This window comes from Anastrepha ludens, chromosome 3 (genome assembly GCF_028408465.1).
Source record: "Anastrepha ludens isolate Willacy chromosome 3, idAnaLude1.1, whole genome shotgun sequence".
NCBI classification, from domain to species: Eukaryota; Metazoa; Arthropoda; class Insecta; order Diptera; family Tephritidae; genus Anastrepha; species Anastrepha ludens.
This window is the reverse complement of record NC_071499.1, coordinates 24,857,280-24,882,248: the sequence shown is the minus strand read 5'-3', so window position 1 is coordinate 24,882,248 and position 24,969 is coordinate 24,857,280. Positions and strand designations below refer to the sequence as shown.

The following is a 24,969-nucleotide window of genomic DNA, read 5'->3' as shown; positions in this document are numbered from 1 at the left end:
TCTGCAAGTTAAATTCATTGCTGCTCAGAGCGCTATTAGATTGACGGAGATTGGCCTCTGGAGGCAACTTCCTGTAGGACATAGTAGCTTCTTGAAGCAGATCCCCCCTTCCTTCTCTGTACTTCGCACTGATCTCTGCATCCGCAAACTGGGTTTTGAGGGTTGTGCTAAGGCTATCTTTCCGAGCAGGCAAGATTGGAAAGAGGGGAGAGTCGGTACGGATAAAAGTACCTTTGTTTTCACTGACGGATCCAAGATGGAATCTGGAGTGGGAGCGGGGGTTTTCTCTAAATCAGCCAGCATTTAGGTCTCCTTTAAACTGCCAGAAACAAGCAGCGTTTTTCAAGCAGAGGTCTTGCCGATCCTGCAGGCATGTAAAATGATTCGGGATCGCTGTTGGGAGGGAGACATTCATATTTTTTCCGATAGTCAAGCTGCGATCAAGGCCCTGTCGTCGCCGTATTGCAGCTCTCTTCTGGTGAACTCCTGCAAGGAGGAACTCAAACGTCTCGAACGTACAGGAAGTATTTCCCTTATCTGGGTTCCTGGGCACAGGAATAGAAAGAAAAATAAAATTTCCGACGAGCTTGCCAGGAAGGAGTCGACAGAACCGGTTTCAGCTGACCCCCTCTCAGACATCGGTGCCCCCTTGACCGTTGTTAAAGGGAAACTACACAACTTCTTTCTAAGAAAAGCGCAAGACAGATGGAGGTCTGTCTCATCGTGTGCTATTTCAAAAGCACTATGGCCTTAATACGATAGAAACAGAACGCTTAAGGTGATGGGAATCCCCCGCCATTCAATTTCCAAACTCATTGCGGTGAACACTGGTCACTGGGTGATCGGCACTCATGCGGAGAAGTTTGGAATTCGGTACAACTCCTATTGTAGAAGCTGTAGGGGTCGTGCAGAGAAAGAGACTGTTGAACACTTTCTCTGCAAATGTCCAGCTCTGGCGGCTAGGCGCTTGAAATTCATTAGCATGGCCTTTGGGGATGACTTGAAGAAATTTTCCAGCCTATATTCCTTTTCTCTCCCCCACTACATCAACAGCACTGGATGGCTGTAGAAGGTTTACTCTTCCCAAAAATGTTTCTTTGCACAGGTAATGGTCCACACTATGGTATCAAAACGGCTCTTAAGTGCTACTTGAAGTGTGCCTGTGGCACCTTTGCCATTTTACCTACCTACCTACCTATCGGAAGAATGCGATATCCAATTTGTTAGTACCAACTTGTTCCCGTCTGATATCGTCGTAAGGTAAACAGTTAGTGCCTCCTTACTCAAGAGTTCCTACTCTTCAGCCGCCCACTCTACATATCGGAGGTACTGCATTATTTTTGCTGAATATGTCTTAACAGCATTCTTCTTATTGATTGATGCACACATGGCAGGTATCAGATTGTTCACCTGTAACGGGAGTCCAAGTAGCACCTCCAGTGTTTGACGCTCGTCCCGAAAACGGTCACATAGGAAGATAATCAGGGCTTAGCCTGGCGTGGTGTCAGCTTACATATCGTTTCCTTAAAAAAAGGGTTTTTTTATGCCCTGGAAAGAAAAGTTTCTGCGCTGCAAAAATATAAAGATATATAAACCTTCAATGAAATGTACACCTTAAATGGATATCAAAAATTAGTTATTGAAAGGAAAATAGAAAATGAAAAAATAAAACAAAATAAAAAATATGCATTGAATAGTAGGTAAAAGCAAAATGTGGGCTGTAACAAACCTCCAGTGCCAGATACCGATCATGAACTGACAAATCCTCAACCACTTGTTATGCACCATTAGTCCCAGCCCAATCGACCCCGCGTGTTTTTCCACCCTTTCTACACACGTATTTGCCATTGCATTGCCCTCGTTAGTAGGCCATCGCTACAGTCTCATTAAATGTAGATAGCAAAATACATGCGGAGGGCTAATCGCCACCTCTGCATTACACCTCGCTCACATGCCAGGGAAGCATAGCTATTAATAATTGGGAATACAACGTAAGCCTGCTTAAATGATATCAATTAACATTTATTAATGTTTCTTTATTTTTATTTTTTGTCTTCTTTTAGTTATTTATTTCTCATCCTTATATATATATAATTGACGCGTACACCCTTTTTGGGTGTTTGGCCGAGCTCCTCCTCCTATTTGTGGTGTGCGTCTTAATGTTATTCCGGCGGCCGCCGTAGCCGAATGGGTTGGTGCGTGATTACCATTCGGAATTCACAGAGAGAACGTTGCTTCGAATCTCGGTGAAAACTCCAAAATTAAGAAAAACATTTTTCTAATAGCGGTCGCCCCTCGGTAGTCAACGGCAAACCTGCGAGTGTATTTCTGCCATGAAAAAGCTCCTCATTTCTCATCCTTATAATTTAAAATTTTTTTATTATAGAAGTACTCTTAGAAAGTAATTTCTTTGGCTTTCGTTAAGCTGATGATTTGGGCCGTTTTCGTCGTTTTTGTCGACAGCATTTATTGTTCTTAGAGGGCTCTGAAATTAAGTGATTATTATTTTAATAAAAAATTATCAAATTACATAAAAACTTAACTACGAAACCTGAAACGAAATCCGCATTGTTTTCAAAATTTTAATAGAATTGCTTCACTGATCAAAAACCTATGAATTATGAGATGCAAAACTCTCTCTTTTTATGTGAGAGCGCCCCCTACTTATTTGAGTACTTCACAGCAGTGCCAATTCATGGCGAATCTATTAAAGGTGGTGTTGGTAAATCAGCTGAGTTGTTTGGTTTTTTCTTTCGCCGTGTCCATGTGGCTGTCAGCTCAGGATGAAACAAGGCGAATTCATTATTTGTATTCTAGTTTCTCAATACTTTGCTTTGACAATCAAACCTACAGAACATTGTTGTTGGTCTAGCTAGCGAGCTGTCAGAAAGAAGGAGTCCAAAATATCCGAAGAAAACAATACGTTTTTAAATTTGAAACCAGCATTAAAACCGAAAACAATGTCAGGCTTGGAATCCAACGGAGAATCTCGCTAGCCAACTAATACTACTTTGGACTAAGTAGGCAATTGAGTAGTAAAGTCATTTCTCGATGAGCAAAATTAACACTTTATAAGGCTCTCATCACGCTCGTCCTAACGCATGGCGCAGAAGCTTGGGCGATGGCAACATCCGATGAGCTGTATGAGCTTTAGGACGACATAGACATAGCGCAGCGATTAAAGATCCAGCGGCTACGTTGGCTGCTGGGTCATGTCGTTCGAATGGATACAAACATGACGGCTCTAAAGCAATCCTTACGGTATCAACTAGTGTTAGCAGAAAGATGAGGTGGAGAAGGATTTGGCTCTGCTTAGTGGGTCCAACTGGCGCCGATTAGCACGAAAAAGAAATGACTGTCACGCTTTGATAAGCTCGAACAAAATCGTGCAAGCGGTTATCGCACCAATCAGAAAAAAAGTCCAAAATAATCAATGAAAACAATACGTTTCTTAATTAATAGAAAAATTCCGCTATTTACATAGTTACTTTTTAATAGTTGTTTTAAAATAAATTCAATTAAAACGAAATAAAGTACATTGCAAGTCTCCACCGATAAATCTAAACTTTCGCCACTGTGCGAGACGCCTTAACCGTCTCCAATCGAGGCCAAAATTTAAATGTTAAAGTTATCTTTGAAAGTTGTTTTATCGTTTTAAGGGAGGAGACTGAAAAACATCCTTCACTTGATTTTTTAAGGCACACCCTAATGTGTGTGCATATGCCAATAGTCGAACTGTAATAAGTGCCCACGACCTCTACAGTTCAATGCCAATACATAAAATCAATTTAAATGACCCTTAAGCGCCACGTGCGCTCGCTCCCGCTAACGTCAAACAAACACTTTCACTTTTCAAAAAAAATAAAAATTCTCACAAAAACTTTAATGTCTTACAGACAAAGCGAAAACTTTACTTTGCTTTTTATTTCTATTTCTGTTTCGTTCAATAAATGTTCAATACAAATAAAAAGCCGCTTAAAAAGGTCTGTGTGCAAAATCATAAGTTTCATCGAAAATAGAAAAAAAAACGATAAAAATAAAATAATAAAAACAAACGCTCTTCTACAACAACAATAAAGTTCCTTTTGCCAACGCTAGAGATGCATATGTCCGAGGTGAGCGACCAGTAGCGTCAATTTTCCAGCCAAACTGTGAAAATTGTGTTTGGCCACACACACACACACCCTTACTTTCAAAATTTTTATATGTAATAACAACTTTATAATGATTTTCTTTTGTTCCATCTCTCTTTGCAGTACTCCAACGCCGCTGCCGGCACCCAATCGCCCTACCAACAGGCGCTCCAATATCCACAGCAATCGTACCCCTACACGCCGCAATACTCGACTCAGTCAACGCCCACTTACACCGGCCAGCAGGTCGCTCAACAGCATTACGCGCAAACGCTGCAACAAATCCAACAACAGCAGCAATTGCAAGAACAATTGGAGCAACAACAGTTGTTGCAGCAGCAACAGCAGCCGCAGAGCTACGCGGCGCCAAAGGCCGCGCAGTCAAATCAAGTGGACCAACTGCAAGCCGCTTACCTGGCGTACCAGCAACAGCAGCAACAACAACAATTGCAGCAACAACAGCAACAACAATTGCAGCAACAACAGCAGCAGCAGCAGCAACAATATGTGAACCAACAGGAATACCAACAACAACTGCTGCGCCAACTCTACAACCAAAATCGTCCAACAGCGGCCGCCTTCCCTGCTAGCGCCAATCAGCAGACCAGCCCCATTTACACCACTGCCGACTATGCCAACTACATGCAGCGCCAACAACAACAGGCTGAGCGTCAATTCGGCAATGCGCCAACTGCTGCCACCCTCGCCGCCAACAACGGTCTGAGTACCACGCCCATTCCGTCCACCATCGGCAGCACCACCACCGAGAAGTTGCTTGGCGTGCAATATTCGCCGTCGGACAAAGTGTCGCACGTCAAATTCTCCAGCGGCAATCTGCAGTATAATTTCTAAGGTCGCCGCGCCAGCGACTGTGCTGCACAGTGACGGACTGATGTGAGTTGTGAGCGGACATAAAATATTTATAGAAAAATATAAAACTAAACAAAAATTGCACTAATCGGTTACAGGACGAACGAGGGCTTGAATTGCCTGCTCAGCTTTTTAGGTAAATATGTTCCTCGAATTTTTGGCAAAAAATTTAATCTTCTTCAAGGGTGGCTGCCACGGCAAAATGCTGCGAAGCACTTTGAGGCTTTGAGACTTTGAGGGGCGCCAAAAAAAAATCGATTAATTTTTCGAATCAATTTTGTATTTATAGCAACAGTCATCTAAATTTAAGTTACCTTTTTTAATTTATATTATACGGCTAGTAAAAAAATTTTAAATGTGCGATTGGAAAATCTTTGACTGTTGAACAAATTCCTCTAATAAAGTAACAAATGCATATGAATTTAAAAACCTATTTGTGATTTTTGCTTTGGGCGAACATTCAAATAAATGAAGTGGGATGGGAATTTGTGAATCTGTAAGTGAGTTGGGAATGTCTTTAAGTCTGCCGCTTGCCTAATTTTGTTCGCGCAATTGAGCTGTTTGATACCAAACGAATTTCAGACAGTGTAGTCCGCAGCCGTGTGACTTCCAGAAACTGATGCTGGATAAGATCACGTGAGCCGCAGAACTTAAAAGGCTCTGGCACAATTTTTTATAACAGCGTAAAGTTGATGGCGTATGCCGACGACATTGAAAACATCAGCTTTAACAGCCAGCTTTTGCCTTTTCTAAGCTGAATAAAGAAGCAAAGCGAATGGGTCTGGTGGTGAACGAGCACAAAACGAAGTACCTCCTGTCATCAACAAACAGTCGGTGCACGCGCATATCGGCACCCACGTCACTGTTGACAGTTATGATTTCGAAGTTGCACGATACTTAGTTTAGCAAAGAACCAACATTAAAGCCGAAAACAATGTCAGCCCATGAAACCAACGGAGAATATCGCTCGCCAACGAGTACTACTATTCTTCGGACTAAGTAGGCTAAATTGAGTAGTAAAGTCCTCTCTCGACGCACGAAAATAACACTCTACAAGGCTGCCCTCATGCGCGTCCTAATGTATGACGCAGAAGCTTGGCCGATGACAACATCCGATGAAGCGTCCCTTGGATGTTTGAGAGAAAGACTCTGCATAAGATTTTTGGACCTTTGCACGTTGGTGGTGGCGAGTATCGCAGAAGACGGAACAAAAAGCTGTATGAGCTTTAGGACGACAACGACCCAGCGCAGCGAATACAGATCCAGCGGCTTCGTATGCTGAGTCATGTCGTCCGAATGGTTACAAACCCTTCGGCTCTGAAAGCATTCGATGCGGTACCAGCTAGTGGTAGTAGAGGAAGAAGAAGCCCTTCTCTGCGTTCAAAAGATCAGGCGGAGATGGACTTGGTGTTTCCAACTGGCGTCGGTTAGCATCAAAAAGAAATGACTGGCACGCTTTGTTAAAGTCGACTAAAATCGCGTAAGCGGTTATCGCGCCAATCAGGAAGAAGGTTAGAGGTTTTTAGGAAGTAGATACAATAGAATTTAACCAAAGTCCGGCTTCTTCTACTTGTTACCTGTGTGCCTTTTCCGCTTGGCGGATTGGGCTGATATTTAAAATTTTCGCCGGTCGTCTCTCTCGTATGTGAAGCGGGCCCAGTTATTCTTATTATAACTGTTGGAGATGGAACAATGTGACCTTCAGATTCCTTGTGCCGCTTTCAAGAACTTACATATAAATTGCCCTTTGATGCTGTTAAAGAACTTTAGTATGGACCCTAAGTACTTGGAATTAAGCATCCAGACGCGTACTAATAATTGGAGCAGAATCGCCACCAGATATCTAACAACGGTTGTAACAATTTTTCATATTTTCATACATATATTTGAAGTTTTTTTTTTCTTAATCCATTTCTTTATTGCGATGTGTTCCTTTAGCATTAAGCAAGATTTTCACTAGTTAACATGGCCTACAAGCTCTTCACAAATGGTCTCTGTGAACGAATCAACGAATATGCCGAAAGAATAATTGAAGACTACCAATGCGGATTTCGTAGAGGCCAGTCTACAGTCGAAAAATGTTTTGTTCTTCGCCAAATGTTTGAAAAACACTATGAATACGGACTAGATATTCACTGCCTATTCGTTGATTTCAAAGAAGCCTTCTGCAATTTTGAAAGAGATAGGATCCAGCACATACTGCTTATTCTTGGAATACCTGCCTCGTTAACGCAACGCTCACAAATACACAAGCAAAAGTGATCGTCCAAGGGAAGCTCACAGAGTCGTTCTCAATTGAATCAGGTGTAAAACAAGGTGATGCCTTATCAACGGTCACACTCAATTTGATGCTGAATTTTGTCGTAAGGGAAGTCATCAAAGGTGGTACCTTGATAACTAAAACAACCCAAATATGTGCTTACGCTGTAAAAGAGGGCAAAACCAAATATCTGTTGAAATCGAGGCGGCCTGCACAGATGCAAAATTTCCATATGGGAGTCTATACTTGTGCAGCATTTTAAGTACCTAGGAGTTATGTTCGCATGTAGCGGCATATTACGCCCACCTTTATTTGTTCAAGGCGCGACTTTTGTCTAAAGTTAGAAAGTTCACTATGTACAAGACCCTTATTCGACCAATCCTAACGTATGGTTGTGAGGTATGGACTCTTAAGGTTGATGACTGCGCACAGATTGCCTAATAAGAATGGATGATGGATGGTACCTACAGAATTCGATTGAACTCTGAAGTGAACAATCTAACTCAGAACGAGACATCTGTACGTTTTATTAAAGCGCAGCGCATGAGATGGCTAGGTCATGTGATCCATATGCCTGCGACTGTACCGTGAAGAAAGCCTTGACAGGAAAGCTAATTGGCGTGAAGGCCAAAGGTAGACCGAGAAACCGTTGGATAGACGCAGTGGAACACGATCTTATGAAGCTGGGTATACGTAACTACGAAGCAACAGCTCAAGATAGACCGCTTTGGTGGAACATTTTGAAGAAAGCTTTGATGCACCTCACGTAGTAACGCTATGAAAGAAGAAGAAGGTGAGGTATTCTGTTGATTTTACCTTGAGTCTGGTGAAGACTATGGGATTTACAATTATTTCTGTAACGAGGGTGGTTGGAGTCGTGTGTTGTGTGATGTGGCATATTTTTTTATTTCTCCAGTTGTTGTGGGTGGTTTGAAATCACGACGATTTATTTGCAAGATCCATGAGTTTTCTTCCACCAGGGAACGTTTGAGATCATTTTGAGTGCTTCCGATTGGAATCTTTGAAGTATTTCGATGCTAAAGTTAGCTGCAGTGCCCCAAAGTTGAATGCCGTATGCCCATATCGCTTTCAAGATAACTGAGTAAAATGAGGGCTTACTTTCGAGAGACACTAGGGAATTTCGATGTAGTAACCAATTAAGGCTTCTGAGTTTTATTTCTATAGCCTTCCGTTTGTTGAAAATATAGGTTTTCCAAGTAAGTTTGCTATCAGAATGCATGCCGAGACGACGTTAATGACGTTAGTTGGGGGATGATTGTATTATTGAGCTAACGGGTTTTTCGGTTTAGTGTAAAAGTGACTTGGGAAGATTTTACCTCGTTTGGCCTGAAGCGCCACTCTTTCAATCAATGAGTTATTTTATCAAGTCCTTTCTGTAGCTTCTGGGAGGCCACATGTGATGGGAGTCCCCAGAGAGTACTGCAGTGTGATCTGCGAACGTTCCAACTATTGTTTCATAAGAAGCTGGTAGATCGGATGCGTATAGCGAGTACAGGATGGGGCTCATAACACTGCCTTGCGGTACACCAGCTGAACTTTCCAATAGTTCAGACTGTTCTTCGCCTTGCTTGACAAAGAAATATCGCTTTTCGAGGTTGTTTTTGTTGTTGTTGTTGTTGAAGTGGTTGAGTATTTCCACTGAAATAATCCTAATTACTGACCAGCACCGTTTTACTACCACTGTCCTCGTGTGATGATGCCCTTTTTTTGTTTTTTGTTCTAAGTCAGATCCATTTAGTGAGGTCCAAGTAAAGCAGCAAATTCTTTATCTCGATGTCTGAGACCCATTAATTTGCTGTAAAAAAGGCTTACCGAAGGGGCGTAGTCGTGCCGTAGCTAGCGCTGGACATTCACATAAGTAGTGGAACATACTTTACTTTCCCTTCCGCTTGACAGCTTCTGGAGATGGGACTGAAAGGGATGCTGAGTCTAGCTGCATGATCCCCTACTTTCCAATGGCTTGTAAGGGTTTCAGTGATGCGTGAAATGTTTGGCCGAGAACATCCTAACAGATCATTCGTCCTTTGGATTTTGTACGATGGCCATGTGTTTTTGTTGTAATACATGTATGTATGTAGTTAGTTGCTTTCCATCTTCTTTCGGCTAAAGGATGATAGTGTGAAGTAATGGATGCTTTTATTTTGCTCTGTGGGGTGAAGACTGCCACCGCATCTGCTATGTCTAGTGTCGAACCTTTTCTTGCTAGCTCATCCGCTATCTAATTATCTCGTATGTTGATAGCTTCTTGACCGTCTGAAAAGATAGCTACTTTTGCACCAACTTCCTTGTAGAGTTTTAGTGATTTGCATGCTTCTTTGGTCGCTAAAGGTTCTGCCTGGAACACGCTGGCATAGTCAGGAAGTCTAATTGAAGTCTAGCTCCGAATGGAAGCCAGCTCCCACACCACAGTTCATCTTAGTTTTTTGTTCGAGGTAGGAAATAATAAATATGTGTTAATTTATTGGTAGAGTGTCTCTTATTTCATAGAGTAAGCCATCATATCAAACGCGGTCAAAGGCTTTATATATATTGAGAAAAGCCGCCATGCACAATTTTTTGTTTGTTCAAATGCTTTGTGTATTCTGTTTATGGGTGTCTGAGTCTATGGGCTTATTCGATGGTAATGTGTTTTTTTCTGAAACCGAATTAGTGATTTGGGATTATATTTCGTTCTTCAATTATTGGCATTATTGTTTCGAGGAAAAGGGATTCCATTACTTTAGAGGCAATGGGCTGATGGGCCGATATGAATTGATTTGTTCAGCGCTTTTTCCTGAGCTACTTTCCATTGAGAGGAAATAAAACCAGGTAATGCATTGGTAACTAGAATATTTACGTAAGGAAAGGCAGTCCTTCTTCTAGGAGTTCTTTCCGTATATCTTCTATTACAAAGTCGTATTCAGGGCTTTTTTTAAGTTTTTTCATCACTTCTTTAACCTCATTTTTCGAGAATTTCTTATCCATGTGGTGCGTGTGTTCTAGGGTACCTTTTACTTTTTGAGCAGTGCTTTGCGATGGTTCGCTTCCGTGGGAGCAAAACACTCGGGTTACGTGACGAGCAAATAACTTTGTCATCACGAGATCTCTTTTAGCCCATTTGTTAGTTTCCATTTTAATGGATGATTGTGCTAGAGTTGGCCTTTTTAAATGTCTCGTTGGTTACCACAAAAAGTAGTATTTCAAAATAAGTAACCTAAAAAAGCAATTAAAATTTGTTGAATTTTACGTGTTTCATTTGCTGTTAAAGAAGTAACAAAAATTCCTCAATTTTTACGTGCATGCATTTGTTGCCAATATTTTATTTAAAATCACCATACACAAATATTAAATAAATATATGTATGTATGTGTGTGTGTGTTTGTGTCAGTATAAAGCAGTTCAATTTACGCATATGCGTGTCCTGTGCGCCCATTACTCCTCTGCACCCAACGCAAAGCTCGGCTTATCCGCTGTTTTCACAAAATATACGCCACGTGCGTCGAACGGAACTGGATCGCCCATCAGTATGCGTTCGCCGCTACAATTCTTCGCTCGCACATCGTCCATGGAATTACAAGCGCTGGCATGGAAACCCTTGTCACTGTTGATGGACTCGGCAAAATATTCATAGGAGCGGCCGTGACTGCAGCCGGCTTTAAAGGAGGAAAGTACAGCAATAAATTTAGAGAGAGCTTTGAAGGTGTGCGTTTTTATTTTAATAAAATTATTCATATTAAATTGGCAAATGTCACTAGGCGCAATTGTAGAAAACGCTTCTAAACACTGGCTAAGAATTGTTAATAGGACTATCAATAAGTTCGTGCGGTTTTACAACAGATGGCGTAACTTGATTATTATTCCATCGATCCACATTTCCAAACATTCATTGGAGAGCTACTGTCGTAAGGCACAAACGTCAGTATAAGTTTTTTATTTGAAGCGTAAACAACAATATTTTTACCACACTTGAAAATGTCGAATTTCGTGCCAAATAATGTGTTTTTGCGGGGAATTCTTCTTCATTATTTTAATATGAAGAAAAAAGCAGCCGAAAGTCATCGTATCTTGGTGGAAGTTTATGGTGAGCATGCTCTATCTGAGCGAACGTGCCAGAAGTGGTTTGCACGCTTTAAAAGTGGTGATTTTGGCTTGGAAGACGAAGAACGCGAGGGTGCGCCGCCAAAGTTCATGGATACCGAATTGGAGGAATTGCTCGATCAAGATCCGGCTCAAACGCAAGAAGAGGTTGCAAAAACTTTGGGAGTTGATCAATCAACCATTTCCAAACGTTTAAAAGCCATGGGAATGATCCGAAAGGTAGGCCATTGGGTGCCGTATGAATTGAAGCCAAGAGACGTTGAACGCCGTTTTATGGCATGCGAACAACTGCTTCAACGGCACAAAAGAAAGGGTTTTTTGCATCGAATTGTGACTGGCGATGAAAAGTGGGTCCATTACGACAATCCAAAACGTCGGGCAACGTATGGATACCCTGGCCATGCTTCAACATCGACGTCGGCGCAGAATATTCATGGCCTGAAGGTTATGCTGTGTATCTGGTGGGACCAGCTGGGTGTTGTGTATTATGAGCTACTGAAACCGAATGAAACGATTACGGGGGATGTCTACCGACGACAATTGATGCGTTTGAGCCGAGCACTGCGAGAAAAACGGCCGCAATACGCCGATAGACACGACAAAGTTATTTTGCAACATGACAATGCTCGGCCACATGTTGCACAAGTGGTCAAAACATACTTAGAAACGCTCAAATGGGATGTCCTACCCCACCCGCCGTATAGTCCAGACCCTGCGCCATCCGATTACTATCTCTTCCGATCGATGCAACATGGCCTGGCTGACCAGCACTTCCGTAATTACGATGAAGTCAAAAAATGGATCGATTCGTGGATTGCGGCAAAACCGACCGAATTTTTCACAAAGGGAATCCGTGAATTGCCAGAAAGATGGGAAAAAGTAGTAGTAAGCGATGGACAATATTTTGAATATTAAATTTGTAACCATTTTACGTCAATAAAGTTTCAAATTTCGAAAAAAAACCGCACGAACTTATTGATAGTCCTATTAAGAATAAAAAAATTCAATTATTTCATTTTTACTAGCTAATACCAGATGCGAATATTGATTTTATTTACATAATACTTAAAAAAATTTGAAAACTATGAGTTTCTTCAAAACATTTAAATTTTAGGAAAATATTTGTAGGAAAAAAATTCAGAAAAAAAATAAAAAAGTTCTTATTAAAAGCAAAATTTATTTTATATTAACAAATTGTTTCAAAAAAATTAAAAAAAGAGTATTTTTTATTTATTTTTTTTTATTAAGAAAACATAATTTTTTTACTTTTTAGGATGAAACTTACTTACAAAAATTTAAAAAGTATGAGGTTTTTCACAACATTTCAATTTTTTTAAATAACTTTAAATTTTGTTTGAAATATATTCAGAAAAAAATTTAAAAAATTCTAATTAAAAGCAAAATTTATTTTATATAAAAAAATTGTTTTAACGAAAATATTATTTTTTTATTCTTAAAAAAATATATTTATAATTTCTTTTCATTTTTTGGTTAAAACACACTTAAACAAATTTAATAAACTTGATATTTTTCAAAAACAAATTGATTTTTTTCAGGAAAATTTGAATTTGTATATGTAAAAGTTAATTAATTTATGTTGGAAAAATATTAAGAAACATTTAAAAATATTCCAATTAAAAAAATTGTTTAAAAATATTTATTTTTTCAAAAGAATTTTAATTTTGGTTGGAAAAATTTTCATAAAACAATTAAAAAAGTTCTTTTTAAAATTTATTTTATATTAAAAAACTGTTTCTATTTTTAAGGACGAAATATACTTAAAAATTTAAAAAGTATTAATTTTATCCGAAAACTTTAATTTTTGTTCCGAAAAGTTTAAATTTGTTAAAAAAATGTTTAATTTATGTTGGCAAAATATTTATAAAAAAATTAAAAATATTGCACTTAAAAAAAATTGTTAAAAAAATTTGATTTTAATTTAATAAATTTAAAACAAATAATTTAAATTCTCGTTGGAAAAATAAAACGAAGTCTGTTACAACCTCAAAATTACAACTGTCTACAGTGACGTGGGTGCCGATACGCGAGTGTGCCGACTGTTTGTTTGAAGACAGGAGGTACCTCGTTTTCTCCTCGTTCACCACCAAACCCATTCGCTTTGCCTCTTTATCCAGTTTGGAGAAGGCAGAACTAACAGCGCGGTTGTTAAGGCCGATGATGTCAATAACATCGGCATACGCCAACAATTGTACGGTCTTATAAAAAATTGGGCCTGAGCGATTAAGTTCTGCGGCTCGTACGATGCTCTCCAACATCAGGTTAAAGAAGTCACACGACAGCGAGTCACCCTGTCTGAAACCTCGTTTGGTATCAAACGGCTCGGAGAGGTCCTTCCCAATTCTGACGGCGCTGCTGGTGTTTAGCAACGTCATCTTGCATAGCCGTATTAGTTTTGCGGGGATACCAAATTCAGACATTGCGGCATACAGGAAACTCCTTTTCGTACTGTCGAATGGAGCTTTGAAATCGACGAAAAGATGGTGGAACTCGATTCTCCTTTCATGGGTTTTTCCAAGATTTGGCATATTGTGAATATTTGGTCGACGGTAGACTTTCCAGGTCTAAAGCGACACTGATAAGATCCAATCAGTTGATTGACTGTGGGTTTCAGCCTTTCACACAATACGCTCACTGGAATCTTATAGGCGATATTTAGAAGTCTAATCCCGCGGTATTTGGCACAGATTGCAGGATCGCCCTTCTTATGGATTGGGCAGAGCACACTTAAATTCCAATCGGCAGGCATCCTTTCATCCGACCATATTTTGCATAGAAGCTGATGCATGCACCTTACCTTTGTTGTTCTTTAGCCGTGTTATTGCTATTCTCACCTCGTCATGGTCGGGTAGCGAACGACAATTCCGTCGTCAACGATTGGGGTATTGGGTTCTTCACATTCTCTGTGACATGCGCAGCTGTCACTGTTTAACAGCGGCTACTAGACTTCAAAAGCCGCCCAGCAAAGATCACTCAAATGGCCTTTCTACTCTCAAGAAAGCTAACTAAAGTTTTACGGAGAATTTGAAGGAAATGGGACAGTTTTTGCTGGACATTCACTTTCCGGACTGTTTCAGTGTGGGTGAGGACAGTGACGACTCTGGGAACATCAGCAGAAAACTCTCTCTGTGGCCGTACAATCTTTACAGTGAACAAAACTAAATGAGCGATCTCCACCTTCAGTCCATTTAAATCACCAGGTGCTGATAATATGCAGACGTGTCTACAACAGCACGGTTTTCACAAATATTTTCAAGATAAGCCTGTATTTAGGCATAGTGCCTAAAACTTGCAGTAAAGGCGGGGTAGCTTTCATTCAGAAAGCAGGCAAAAGGCGGACATTCGATATTTTTTTTTCAGCTCTATTGAGGAAGGTATGGTTAGGAAGGAAATAGAGGGACTAATCGTAACGTGGGTTCGCAATATGCTGAGGAATAGAATAACCGTCTTTGAAACTGGGCTAAAAAGATTACGTGTTAGGTAAATCAAAGGATGCCCCCAAGGAGGTGTTTTATCACCGCGCCTTTGGCTATTTCTTATTGACGAGCTCTTACAGACTCTCGATGATCTCGGATACGAAGTTTAGGGCTTTGCTGACGATCTAGTCATCATGGTTAGAGGCAAACTTAACTCTACCATAACTGATCGTATGCAACTAGCTCTCGACATTACGCAAAACTGCTGTCAGGAGAAAGGACTTTCGATAAATCCGAACAAGACATGTGGGGCACCCTTCACCCGAAGAAGGAAATTAAGTCTAGGGACCCTTAAACTAGAGGACGGCGACTTTACGCTATCGGGGGACATGAAATATCTGGGAGTAATCCTTGGTACTCGTAAAACTTTGATCTGGAAAAATCACAAATAAAGCCTAAGAATTCTGGGTTCAATCCTGAACACTCAGTGTCTGGCCGTGTAGGACAAGGATATATAGGGATTAAGGGACTTCCCTATAAATATCAGGGTGCTTTATAATTTAATTTTTTGTTCTGCGTGCTCTGTCAACTTTCATTTGCTATCCATAGTTCCATACCTTGCATCATTTTATAATTATAGGATTTTTTTTTAAACACTTCACTTATTGAAACTTACAGATATTAAAAAAAAATAATAATAACGTTTTGTGCAAAAACCTTAAAGGCAGATTTTCTAGCTTCATGCGTATATCGATTTCCTCAAGTATGCCAAAAATAGTTAAATTTTGTAGTATAGTGTAATAAGATGAGCTTGTCTATGGCTTCAAAAAAAAAGACCTTGAATTCCTACAAAATCAACAAGAAGCCATACGCTGAGAGGCAATCAGCAAACGAAATGGATGCATATAAAAATACAGCTTCCCGTATCCGAACTCTAATTAGCAAAATTTCGATCTTTCACATTCTACTCACTAAAAATCTTTGCCAGCTCACTGCAGCCCGGTTGTGGAGCGCGTCCGCCATTTGGATAGAAGTCCACCGCACCAATGGGTTTCTTGAACCCCAAAACGCCAGCACAACTGTGTATAACATCAACGAACTCTGCGTCGGTTGCATCCAAATGATTCTCAGGGCCAATGCAGTCTTCAAAGGCGGGACGAGCTGGATCGAGACCTGCGTTAGAAATATTGGAGATGTAAAAAAGGGGAAAAAAAGCGGCACAGAAAGAACAAAAACACACACCTGTGATACGGCCCACTCTGTGCCTGGCATACGAGCCGGCGTAACCCATAATGTGCGCACCCAGACTGTGGCCGATCAAATGTATGCGCTGCGCATCCGCATAGTGCTCCTCCACCAGCAAGTCAATCAAGCGGGACAAAGCGCGTCCCACATGGATGGCATAACGCGCCGGCTTCAAGTAATAAATGCTATCCGCTTGCTCGCGCCAATTAACGGCAAACACATTGACATTGCGATGCTTCGTGTAGGCTTCGCGTATCGATTGTATTGAACGACTCTGACTGCTCGACTTCCAGCCGTGCACCAACATTTTCGTATCCAATTCGGGCTTGAATTGCGCTAGCAGCTCGCCCCATTCCTCGGAGGCGTGTCGATGGCGAACGACTGTAGCTGCGAACGGTTCAATTGAGATGTTGCTGATAAAGGGTGTAAGCGTATGAGCACTGGTTTAAAAGATAAATCGATTTTATTTGTTTTTTTTTTTGTGGCAATAATTTTTGTTTTTCTGTGCTTGTGTGCACAACTCACCCGCCGTAGTATTCAAATTGCACAAACATCGGCATATTGCGTTCGATCTGCGGCGGTGGTTCTAGGAGATAGGCCAATTCGGTCTCACCATTGCCATTCGCCATGTACAACCAGGTTTTATTGTAATCCTCATCTCTCAGCGGCACATGCGAACGTACACCAACTGTGCGCGAGGGTGGAGAGATTATTTATTTTTAACAGTATTTTAACAGTTATATGAATATTTGTGTGAGTTCACATTTATCTATTTACGTACATAGCAGCCAAACTGGACGTATAACCTTGACGATTGCCGCAATGCCCGTTATAATCCATTGGAACAAAACGAATGTGCCGGCGATTTCGTTACGACACGGATGTACGATGTTGCAGATGCAAGCCACCGAATTGGACATGGCCACAAGTGGAGCAAAAACTAACGTCTTTGCTGTCTGTATTTACAAGAAATCGCTGAGCGCCTTAAGCCAATCAACAGGAAATGCGTGCGCCTGTGGCAGCGCTTCCACTGAAGCTCAACAACTGATTTCGGGTGTGAGATGTGATTGAATGGTTGCCTTAAGCGTTTCATGGGCATGTGTCACGCACACAAGTACATATGTAGATATGTTTGTAGTTAGGTGAAGGCGTAAGTAACAACTTGCAGGTAGATATTATTTAACCTTCCTATACCCGCGCGTTGGTCTGTGAGACCGAGAAAATGATTTTACGTAAATTTTTGTTTTTCCAGAAACTCTACAAAGTTGAATTTAATGCTAGCTTCCGGTTTTCTTGCAAGCTCTATATTAGTGTTGATTTGGCGTTTGCACTAGACAGGCGTGTTGGTGAATTTTATAAAAATTGGTCTGTGAGACCGACGCGGGTTTATGTGTAATTTTTCGTGAAATTAAAGCAGTTATTTTGTTTTTTGTTTCTTTCTTATTTTTTACGTTGTACTATTTTGCAGGTACTTTTCAATATTATAATGAATGAAGAGCAAATCAGACTACTTTCGGAGGAAAAAAAATCGACTTCTGATTATGAGGATGAAAATGACAGCGACGTTGAAGACTTTGTTGCAGGAGATGTAGAAAGTTATGATACCGAGCAAGCAGATGATGAAGAAATCGACGAGGAGTTAAATGGGATAGATGATAGAGAATTTTATCTTGGTGGAATAATGATGCTCCGTCAAATCGTGTAAGACGTTTCGCTAGGAATATAGTCATTCAACTGCCAGGGCCTAGAAAAGAAGCAAAAAACTTGAAGGAAATAGGCGAGGTTTGGAGATTATTTTTTACTGAAGTTGTTATAAATCGTATTGCAAAGTATACTAATGAGCATACTGATCTCATAAAACCTAGTTTTTCAAGAGAAAGCGACTGTACCTATACAGGCAACATAGAAATCGAAGCCCTTTTAGGCCTTTTAATCTTTGCTGGAGTAAGGAGAAATAGTCGCTTCAATGCTAAAGATTTATTCAAAACAGATGGTTCCTCTTCGGAGATATTTCTATTAACTATGAGCTGGAATCGATTTTATTTATTATTGCGTTGTCAAAGATTTGACAAAAAAATTCACGCGAGCGGAAAGGACTGCCGTAGATAAACTAGCTCCAATAAGGGAATTATGTGAAGAAGTTGTAGCCGCGTTTCAAAAATACTACAGTGTGTCCCAGTTTAGTTTGATGTTTTTATTGCAAATAAATATTTTTTAAGCTAGCAAAGGCATTTTTTTTTTTTTTTTTTTTGAAGAGGTAATAGCGTAAGTTTTTTTTTAAGGCAGATTTTTACATGAATTGCGATATGAATTGCGATATGCCATGATTTTTTATTTCAAGACTAAAAACTAATATAATTTATAATTTATGTATTGTCCAAGAAGTGTTTTTAAGTTATTATAACTTATTTTTAATTATGTGAATAAAAAAAAATGTTATTGTTTTGTTTTTGTAGTACAGTACTATCTCGATAATCCGGACACGCGGTAGTCCGGTCACATCTATAATCCGGACAACTGCATAATTCGGACAGTTTAACATTTTTTACTCTATAATCCGGACATTTTTCAAATTTGCTTCGCAATATGTACATACATATGTATTTTAATTTTTAATTTGCTTTGTGAGTTTTTCGTAAAATAGCAGTACTTTAACAACAATATATGTATACGAAATGCAACAGCATAAATCACGCGTGTGTTTATTCTTTAGTGACAAACTGAATTGAGTGGACATTATTATTATGAGCAGTGGAAAATTTAATAAAGGGGCTCATAAAACCCTTACTCTTCAGAAAAAATGTGAAATTTTAGATCTCCTTGATAAAGGAAAATCATTAAGATGGTTTGAAACAGAATTTGGTGTCAACAAATCTACTGTTTTTGACATAAAAAAGAAACGTGGTGCCATTAGAGAATTCGCGACTAAATGTGAAATGAAATAGTACATACTAAATAAAAAAAATGTTTGATTATGTACAGATGTACATATTATTATGTAAGTATGATTGTACTGTATTTAATAAAACTATTTATGTACATACATATATCTGAATTGCGTTATGTTCATTTCAAAAAAACAACGTTTAGTTGAAAAACAAAAATCATCTACAATCCGGGCACCCCCATAATCCGGACGACCCCTAACATTAAGGGTGTCCGGATTATCGAGATAGTACTGTACTTAAGAAAAAATTATCGATTTTGATGGCGTTTTTGTTAATCACTTAAAATCAATAAAATAAGTGAATACAAATTTAATGCGTAGTTTTATTTTTTTATTACATCTACGGGATTGAAAAATAATAATTTGTTTTTAGTTTTGTTTGAAAAAACTAATATTTTATGTAGTTTCAACTTTCGGTCTGTGAGACCGTGCGCGGGTATATGTGTTACAAAAATTAACGCGGGTATAGGAAGGTTAATGTACGTCGGTGCGCTTTGTTAACTTAAGTGGGTGTGTTCCTGCTTGTCAACATGCCTTACAATGGCAATGTCATTGCTTTTTCTTGTAATCAACAAAACTTATCATTGCTGCGGAAACATGCATGCACATACGTACATATGTATGTACACTTACAAGCTCTCATGCTTGCATGCCTTGCCTCTCGCCCCTTGCTTGCCATTCATTTCCTGCTTTTCGTGTGAATTAATTAGCAAGGCCTTTTAAGAAGTTTGAATTTAAATCTTTGCTTCATGAATAAAAACTGGTTTTGTAGGGCATCCTCTGTCAGATACTTACCCACTCATACACACACACACGAACACACATATGCAAGTTTGCAGTGCACCTTATGCCCTATAAGGCATTACGCATGCTACCAAATTCTGTCATTAAGAAGCTTTTAGTCATAAAAGGAAGCGACGAAAACAAAAAAAAACAACAACAACAAAATATACATAAAAATATATATTGTAAAAAACCTAAAAATAAAAATAAATAATTGCAGCACTTAAGTGAAACAAGATTACATAGAAATGAGCCCTTGATTTTGAAAGTGGTATAAGTCAACAATTATGAAAATCTGATTTATCAGATATTTCATATCAAATCCTAATAAAATAACATAATCTGAAGAGATTAGTAGTATACCATGAAAATTAACTCAATAAAATGTGTTTGTGTTTTGGTTGGTAAACAAAATGCGGTTACTGTTTTTTTTTGTTTATAGTGGTATAAGTCAGTCTGTTCACAAAGCTTGGCAAAATAATTAGTAATTTTGTCGTGCCTTCAGATAACGGTTCAGATATGATCAAGTAATCCTTTTAATGTAAAAACGTACTATTTATAGTTAATTGTAGACATTATACGGCTAAGAAGTATAAGTAACTAGCGAAAACCCGCCCGTTCCGCTGATCGTCTTTAAAAAAATCTAGATTAATCAATTAAATTAAGCCGAAAAATACTGTGTGTTTTTTATAAAAATTCTCGCGCATGAATAGTAATGAATAGTAGTAGCATTTAAAAAACGTTTGTTGTGATTTACTTTATTTCTTTTTTTATTGTAATGCTCTTTGGTATACAATATTCTTCGTTTTTCCATGCGTTGTTGAATAAATGAACAATACCGATGGCTTACCAACTCTTGAGCATGAAACAAAAAGTTGGCCATGAGAAAAACATGGGTATTCTAAATCAATACCACAAATTGATAAAGTTTGGCTTTGTGACTTATTAATAGTAATCGCGAATGCAAGGCGAACAGGAAATTGAAGACGTTTGAATTCAAACGGCTTATCCGATGGTATCATTGGTATTCGCGATATTAAAACGTCTTCACCAGAGTATTTTCCATTCAAAATTGTGGCTTCAATGACGTTATTCATCAATCTCTTAACTGTTAATCGAGTGCCATTACATAGTCGTGGTTGATTTATGTTTCTCAACATAATAATCGGTGCTCCTATTTTCAAGTTTAGCATGTGTGGCGGTAATCCAGGTAAATCAAGGGAATTCAAAAATTCAGTGGGATAATTTACAATATCATCTTGATTTGTAACAGTGTCAACGGATCGATATGTTTGTTCTGGACTCGGTATGTTAGCCAAAATAGCCGCATTCTTTTCATTCACATCTTTATTTTTGCCAGCCATGATGGCTCGTTCACTAAGCCAATCATGATTTTTGTAATTTTGAGGCAAATTTGGGAAAATACTTTGAATTAACTGTTCTTTCTTTTGACTTATTTGACAAAAGTTTGGTTGCAAAGTCATTAAGCCAGTTAAATTATCAACAGGAACTTTGCCATTTCCAATATCCAATAATTGCCGTGAAAATTCAGCAGCTGATGGATCATTTTGCATAAGAACACGTACATTTGTAATTAGTTTGAGTGTTTGAACATGTCTCCACAAATATGATGATTTCAAACATGCAACCAATTCATCTGCTACAGTTGCTCGAGGAATAACAGGCAGTGTTTGTCTAAAATCACCTGCCAGCAGCACTAAGGCACGACCAAACATTTCATTTTTACTACGTAAATCTCGTAATGTCCTATCAAGCGCTTCCAGTGACTTTTTATGTGCCATCGTGCAGCACTCATCCCATACAATTACGTGTGCGAAAAAGCGGAGAAGGAGAAGAGAACTGTTCTATTCCCCCCGCTTCAACCCAGCTATGTGTTCAGGTGCAAATGACTTTTTTGCGTGAAGTCAGATATAAAATAAGATCTTTTTACTCTTCTTAAATTTATATAAACTTTTCCAGGCGAAGTGAAAAAACTGACATACATATACCTATTTGCTTCAACCGCATGATTCAATTATACAAGGTTAAGTAAAGTTTGACAACTGATTTCGGATGCTACTTAATCCATTGATGCAATTTGGAAGCAAGGGAAAAAAGGGCATAAGTTTATCCCCTTTCTGAAAATGTAGTAAAAAATTGAAAAAGGCCGTTGTTAGCCATAGAATAATTTTATGTTATTTTATAACTGGTACTTAATTATTTATATTTTTAACTTAACTATTCCCATGGATTTGTGTCATATATATATGTATTTTGACCATGCATCGGATTGGAATCTATATGTGCCACTTGTAAACCTACACTGAAGTAATATAATAAATAAAACAAATAGTGGAAACTCTTAACAAGGAAAAACCACTTTTATTTCCTCACGTCCGCTAATCATACATTTGATTTTTTAACGAGATTACCTGCAAAGTTACAAGTATAAAATCTGTGTTAAAAAAGATAAATTTATATATACGCAGAAACACAAGTAGACGCCCAAACAATAAAAGCGTAGCTCCAATTATAATCAAATTGAGCTCTGCTGCAGATCGCTCTCAACTGCTGAAAGCTGTAGCTAAATTCTGCAAAGATAAAAGACGAGCACTTTCTCTTAGTGATGTCGGCGTCAGTATTGAAGGGAAGCTATTTATCCACGAATGTCTTGCAAGAAAAAATCGCGAACTAATGCGTTTGGCTATGCAGTATAAAAAGCAAAAGCGTCTAACGTCAGTTTTCTCTGTTCGTGGGCAAGTGTTTGTTAGAGCTCGAGCTGTTAATTATAACTGAAAAAACGAGTATAGAGAGCATGGCAACTGCTAATATGTAAAAACAAAAACATTTATGCGTTATATTATTAATGTTATGTCTGCGTTAAATTTATTTTCTTATTTATCATTTATGTTTTTCAAACTCTTTGCTTTGCATTGTAATCATTTTTATTTTAGTATCATTTCTATTTCGTTCATCTCATTGTTACTTTTCATATTCTTGGCTTTACAATGTAATCTTTTTTATTTTGATCTCATTCCTATCTATCTCATTATCCCCTTGCTTTATTTAAACTCCTTCACCGATTTAAATGTAGACCTTCTTTGTGATAATTTTTCTTCCAGGAGTTTGATAGATCGTTTCCAATCATTAGGAATTTCCTTAATCAATGAATATGCTACTCGCTTTGCACCCCACTGCAAACCAAGTCTTTTGGATGTATTTTGCGTCAGTGACAGAGATTACGTCAGTCATATTGATCAGCTTCCTATGGCTGGAGTTTCCGACCACGAGTTGATATTCTTCTCTTACAACATCCAGTTCAACAGACACAATCAAGTAAAGGAGATATTTTTTAGAGACTTTAAGCTTATTCAGCATGATCTCTTAAATAAGGAGGCTGCCGAGCTTAAGTGGAATATGTGTCGGTTATTCACAACAGTGGATGAAAAACTGCAACATTTCAATGCTTTAGTCAGCTATCTATTTGATAGGTTTGTTCCGTTGCGTAAAGTTAATTTAAAACTTGTTAGATCACTCATTGTTCCTCATGTATCATACGCTGAATTAGTATATTGCAGGCTTTATAATAATTCGAAGCAAAAATTGCAAATCGCTTTAAATAATTCAGCGCGTTTCGAGTTTGAAAAAAAAATCAACTAAATTGAAATTGAAAGATGCGAAAGTCTAAGCAAAATGGAATAGGCAAAACAATATTGCCTGCTAACTTTTTCAGCAAAAGTTTTAATTTCTACGCTTTTGAGTACTTTTTCTTTAGAATTTGCTCTGAAATAAAAAGTAGCTTTTCCAAGAGGACAACACGGATTTATTAAGTAGCTTCAAGATGGCTAACACAGGGTGAAATTAGGCTACTTACATCACCTTTAATTATTGCTTCATGCTTCAACCGTATATTTGTGAGTACACAGGTAATACGTAAATATATGTGTCTAAGATTATGAAATTATTTTAAACTATGTCATTTGAATTACCCTGTAGTTTTATTTCCTTTGCTATTATCTATTCTTCTTTATTTTGCTGTTTACTGTTCGCCCATTTGTCGTTCTCTTTTTAATTTGGACGTGGAATAAAGTGGATGTGCTATAAGCTAAGCTCAAGATTTTTTACTAAGGTAATATCTCATATTAGCATAACCTTTCTGCAAAAAATTAAGGAAACGATCACCAATCACGCCGGCAATGATACAATGAATTTTTCACTATAACTGACTTCAGATTAACGTTTATATAATAAGCGTATATGTAACATTTTAAAATTTTTTTAGAATTTTGTTTTAATTTTTAATAATAAGTGATCTTCCTCTTCCTCTTCCTGTAGCTATTTCTTTTCCTCTTCCATCTCCAGCTCCATCTCCTTACTTTATCCCGGAAACGGGCAGTAAAAATTACTTCACTTAAAAGCTTTCATCAACAGCTTCCATCTGATACCCATATTGTACAAACACATCCAAGGGTACCTTGGTCCACCTTTTCGGCTATATCTCGGGACCCTGGTCACTCAGAGATCTAAAAAATACTCTGTATTAAAGCACTCATCAGTAGCTTTGATTTGATACCCACAATGTAAAAACACATCCTAGGGTTACCCGGGTCCTCGTTTTGGCCTTCGGCAGCACCACCTGGTGGCGAGTGGAATCAATAAGCATATTATACTAACCTTCATCGTGGAAAAAAATATATATATATTAGGTATACCAAATTTCATAATAATCGGCCCAGACACACACGACCCAAATGTATTCAATTCTAATGAATGCTATGTGCGGTACAAAAAATACGTGCGGCAAATAGCAAAAACACACTCACTTAACCGACGCACCGCACACACACGCGATATCGGATTTCAACCAAACTTCACAGAAACCTTTGCCAAAGCAACACCAACAATGTGTGAAACTTTCATTGCTTGCACACTTTTTTTCGGCTTAATTTTTATATATACCTATAGATGCTCCCAAGAAAAGGAAAAGAATAAGACTAATATCGTCTTCAGATGAATCAGTTCATACTTTAAAAGTGAATTCGGAACCCTTACAAATGGAAGAAAGTGAGAAAGAGGACACGAAATCAACGTAATAATAGTATGCACAAAATATAAGAAAAATGAAGAGAAATAGTTGAGAGGAAAATAAAGATTGCCTTTGTTCCAAAAAATGCAAAAATGGAATCAGATATGAAGACA

General features: G+C 38.5%; 2 protein-coding genes across 2 annotated transcripts in view; one reads left to right on the top strand and one right to left on the bottom strand.

The window, feature by feature from the left end:
• LOC128857190 (putative uncharacterized protein DDB_G0271606) overlaps positions 1-5,427 on the top strand; it is a 28,033-nt gene extending 22,606 nt beyond the window's left edge. The window contains exons 2-3 of the mRNA XM_054092828.1: positions 4,257-5,027; positions 5,102-5,427. Of these exons, the coding sequence (XP_053948803.1) occupies positions 4,257-4,985 (729 nt within the window). The 3' untranslated portion in view covers positions 4,986-5,027; positions 5,102-5,427. The remainder of the gene's footprint in view (positions 1-4,256; positions 5,028-5,101) is intronic.
• A 5,136-nt stretch (positions 5,428-10,563) lies between these two features.
• LOC128856314 (lipase member I-like) lies at positions 10,564-17,113 on the bottom strand. Its single transcript, XM_054091608.1, has 5 exons — positions 16,822-17,113; positions 16,566-16,728; positions 16,038-16,480; positions 15,768-15,968; positions 10,564-10,916 (listed from the first exon to the last, which is right to left on the bottom strand). The coding sequence occupies exons 1-5, from the start codon at positions 16,958-16,960 to the stop codon at positions 10,696-10,698; spliced, it is 1,167 nt and encodes a 388-aa protein (XP_053947583.1). The 5' UTR covers positions 16,961-17,113; the 3' UTR covers positions 10,564-10,695.
• Positions 17,114-24,969: the final 7,856 nt, after the last annotated feature.

Coding starts and splice junctions, on each gene's coding strand:
- LOC128856314 (XM_054091608.1), bottom strand. CDS start 16,960: ATGTCCAATTCGGTGGCTTGCATCTGCAACATCGTACATCCGTGTCGT. Junction 16,729..16,821: donor ACGTCCAGTTTGGCTGCTAT/GTACGTAAATAG, acceptor CCTCGCGCACAG/TTGGTGTACGTTCGCATGTG. Junction 16,481..16,565: donor CAATTTGAATACTACGGCGG/GTGAGTTGTGCA, acceptor CTTTTAAACCAG/TGCTCATACGCTTACACCCT.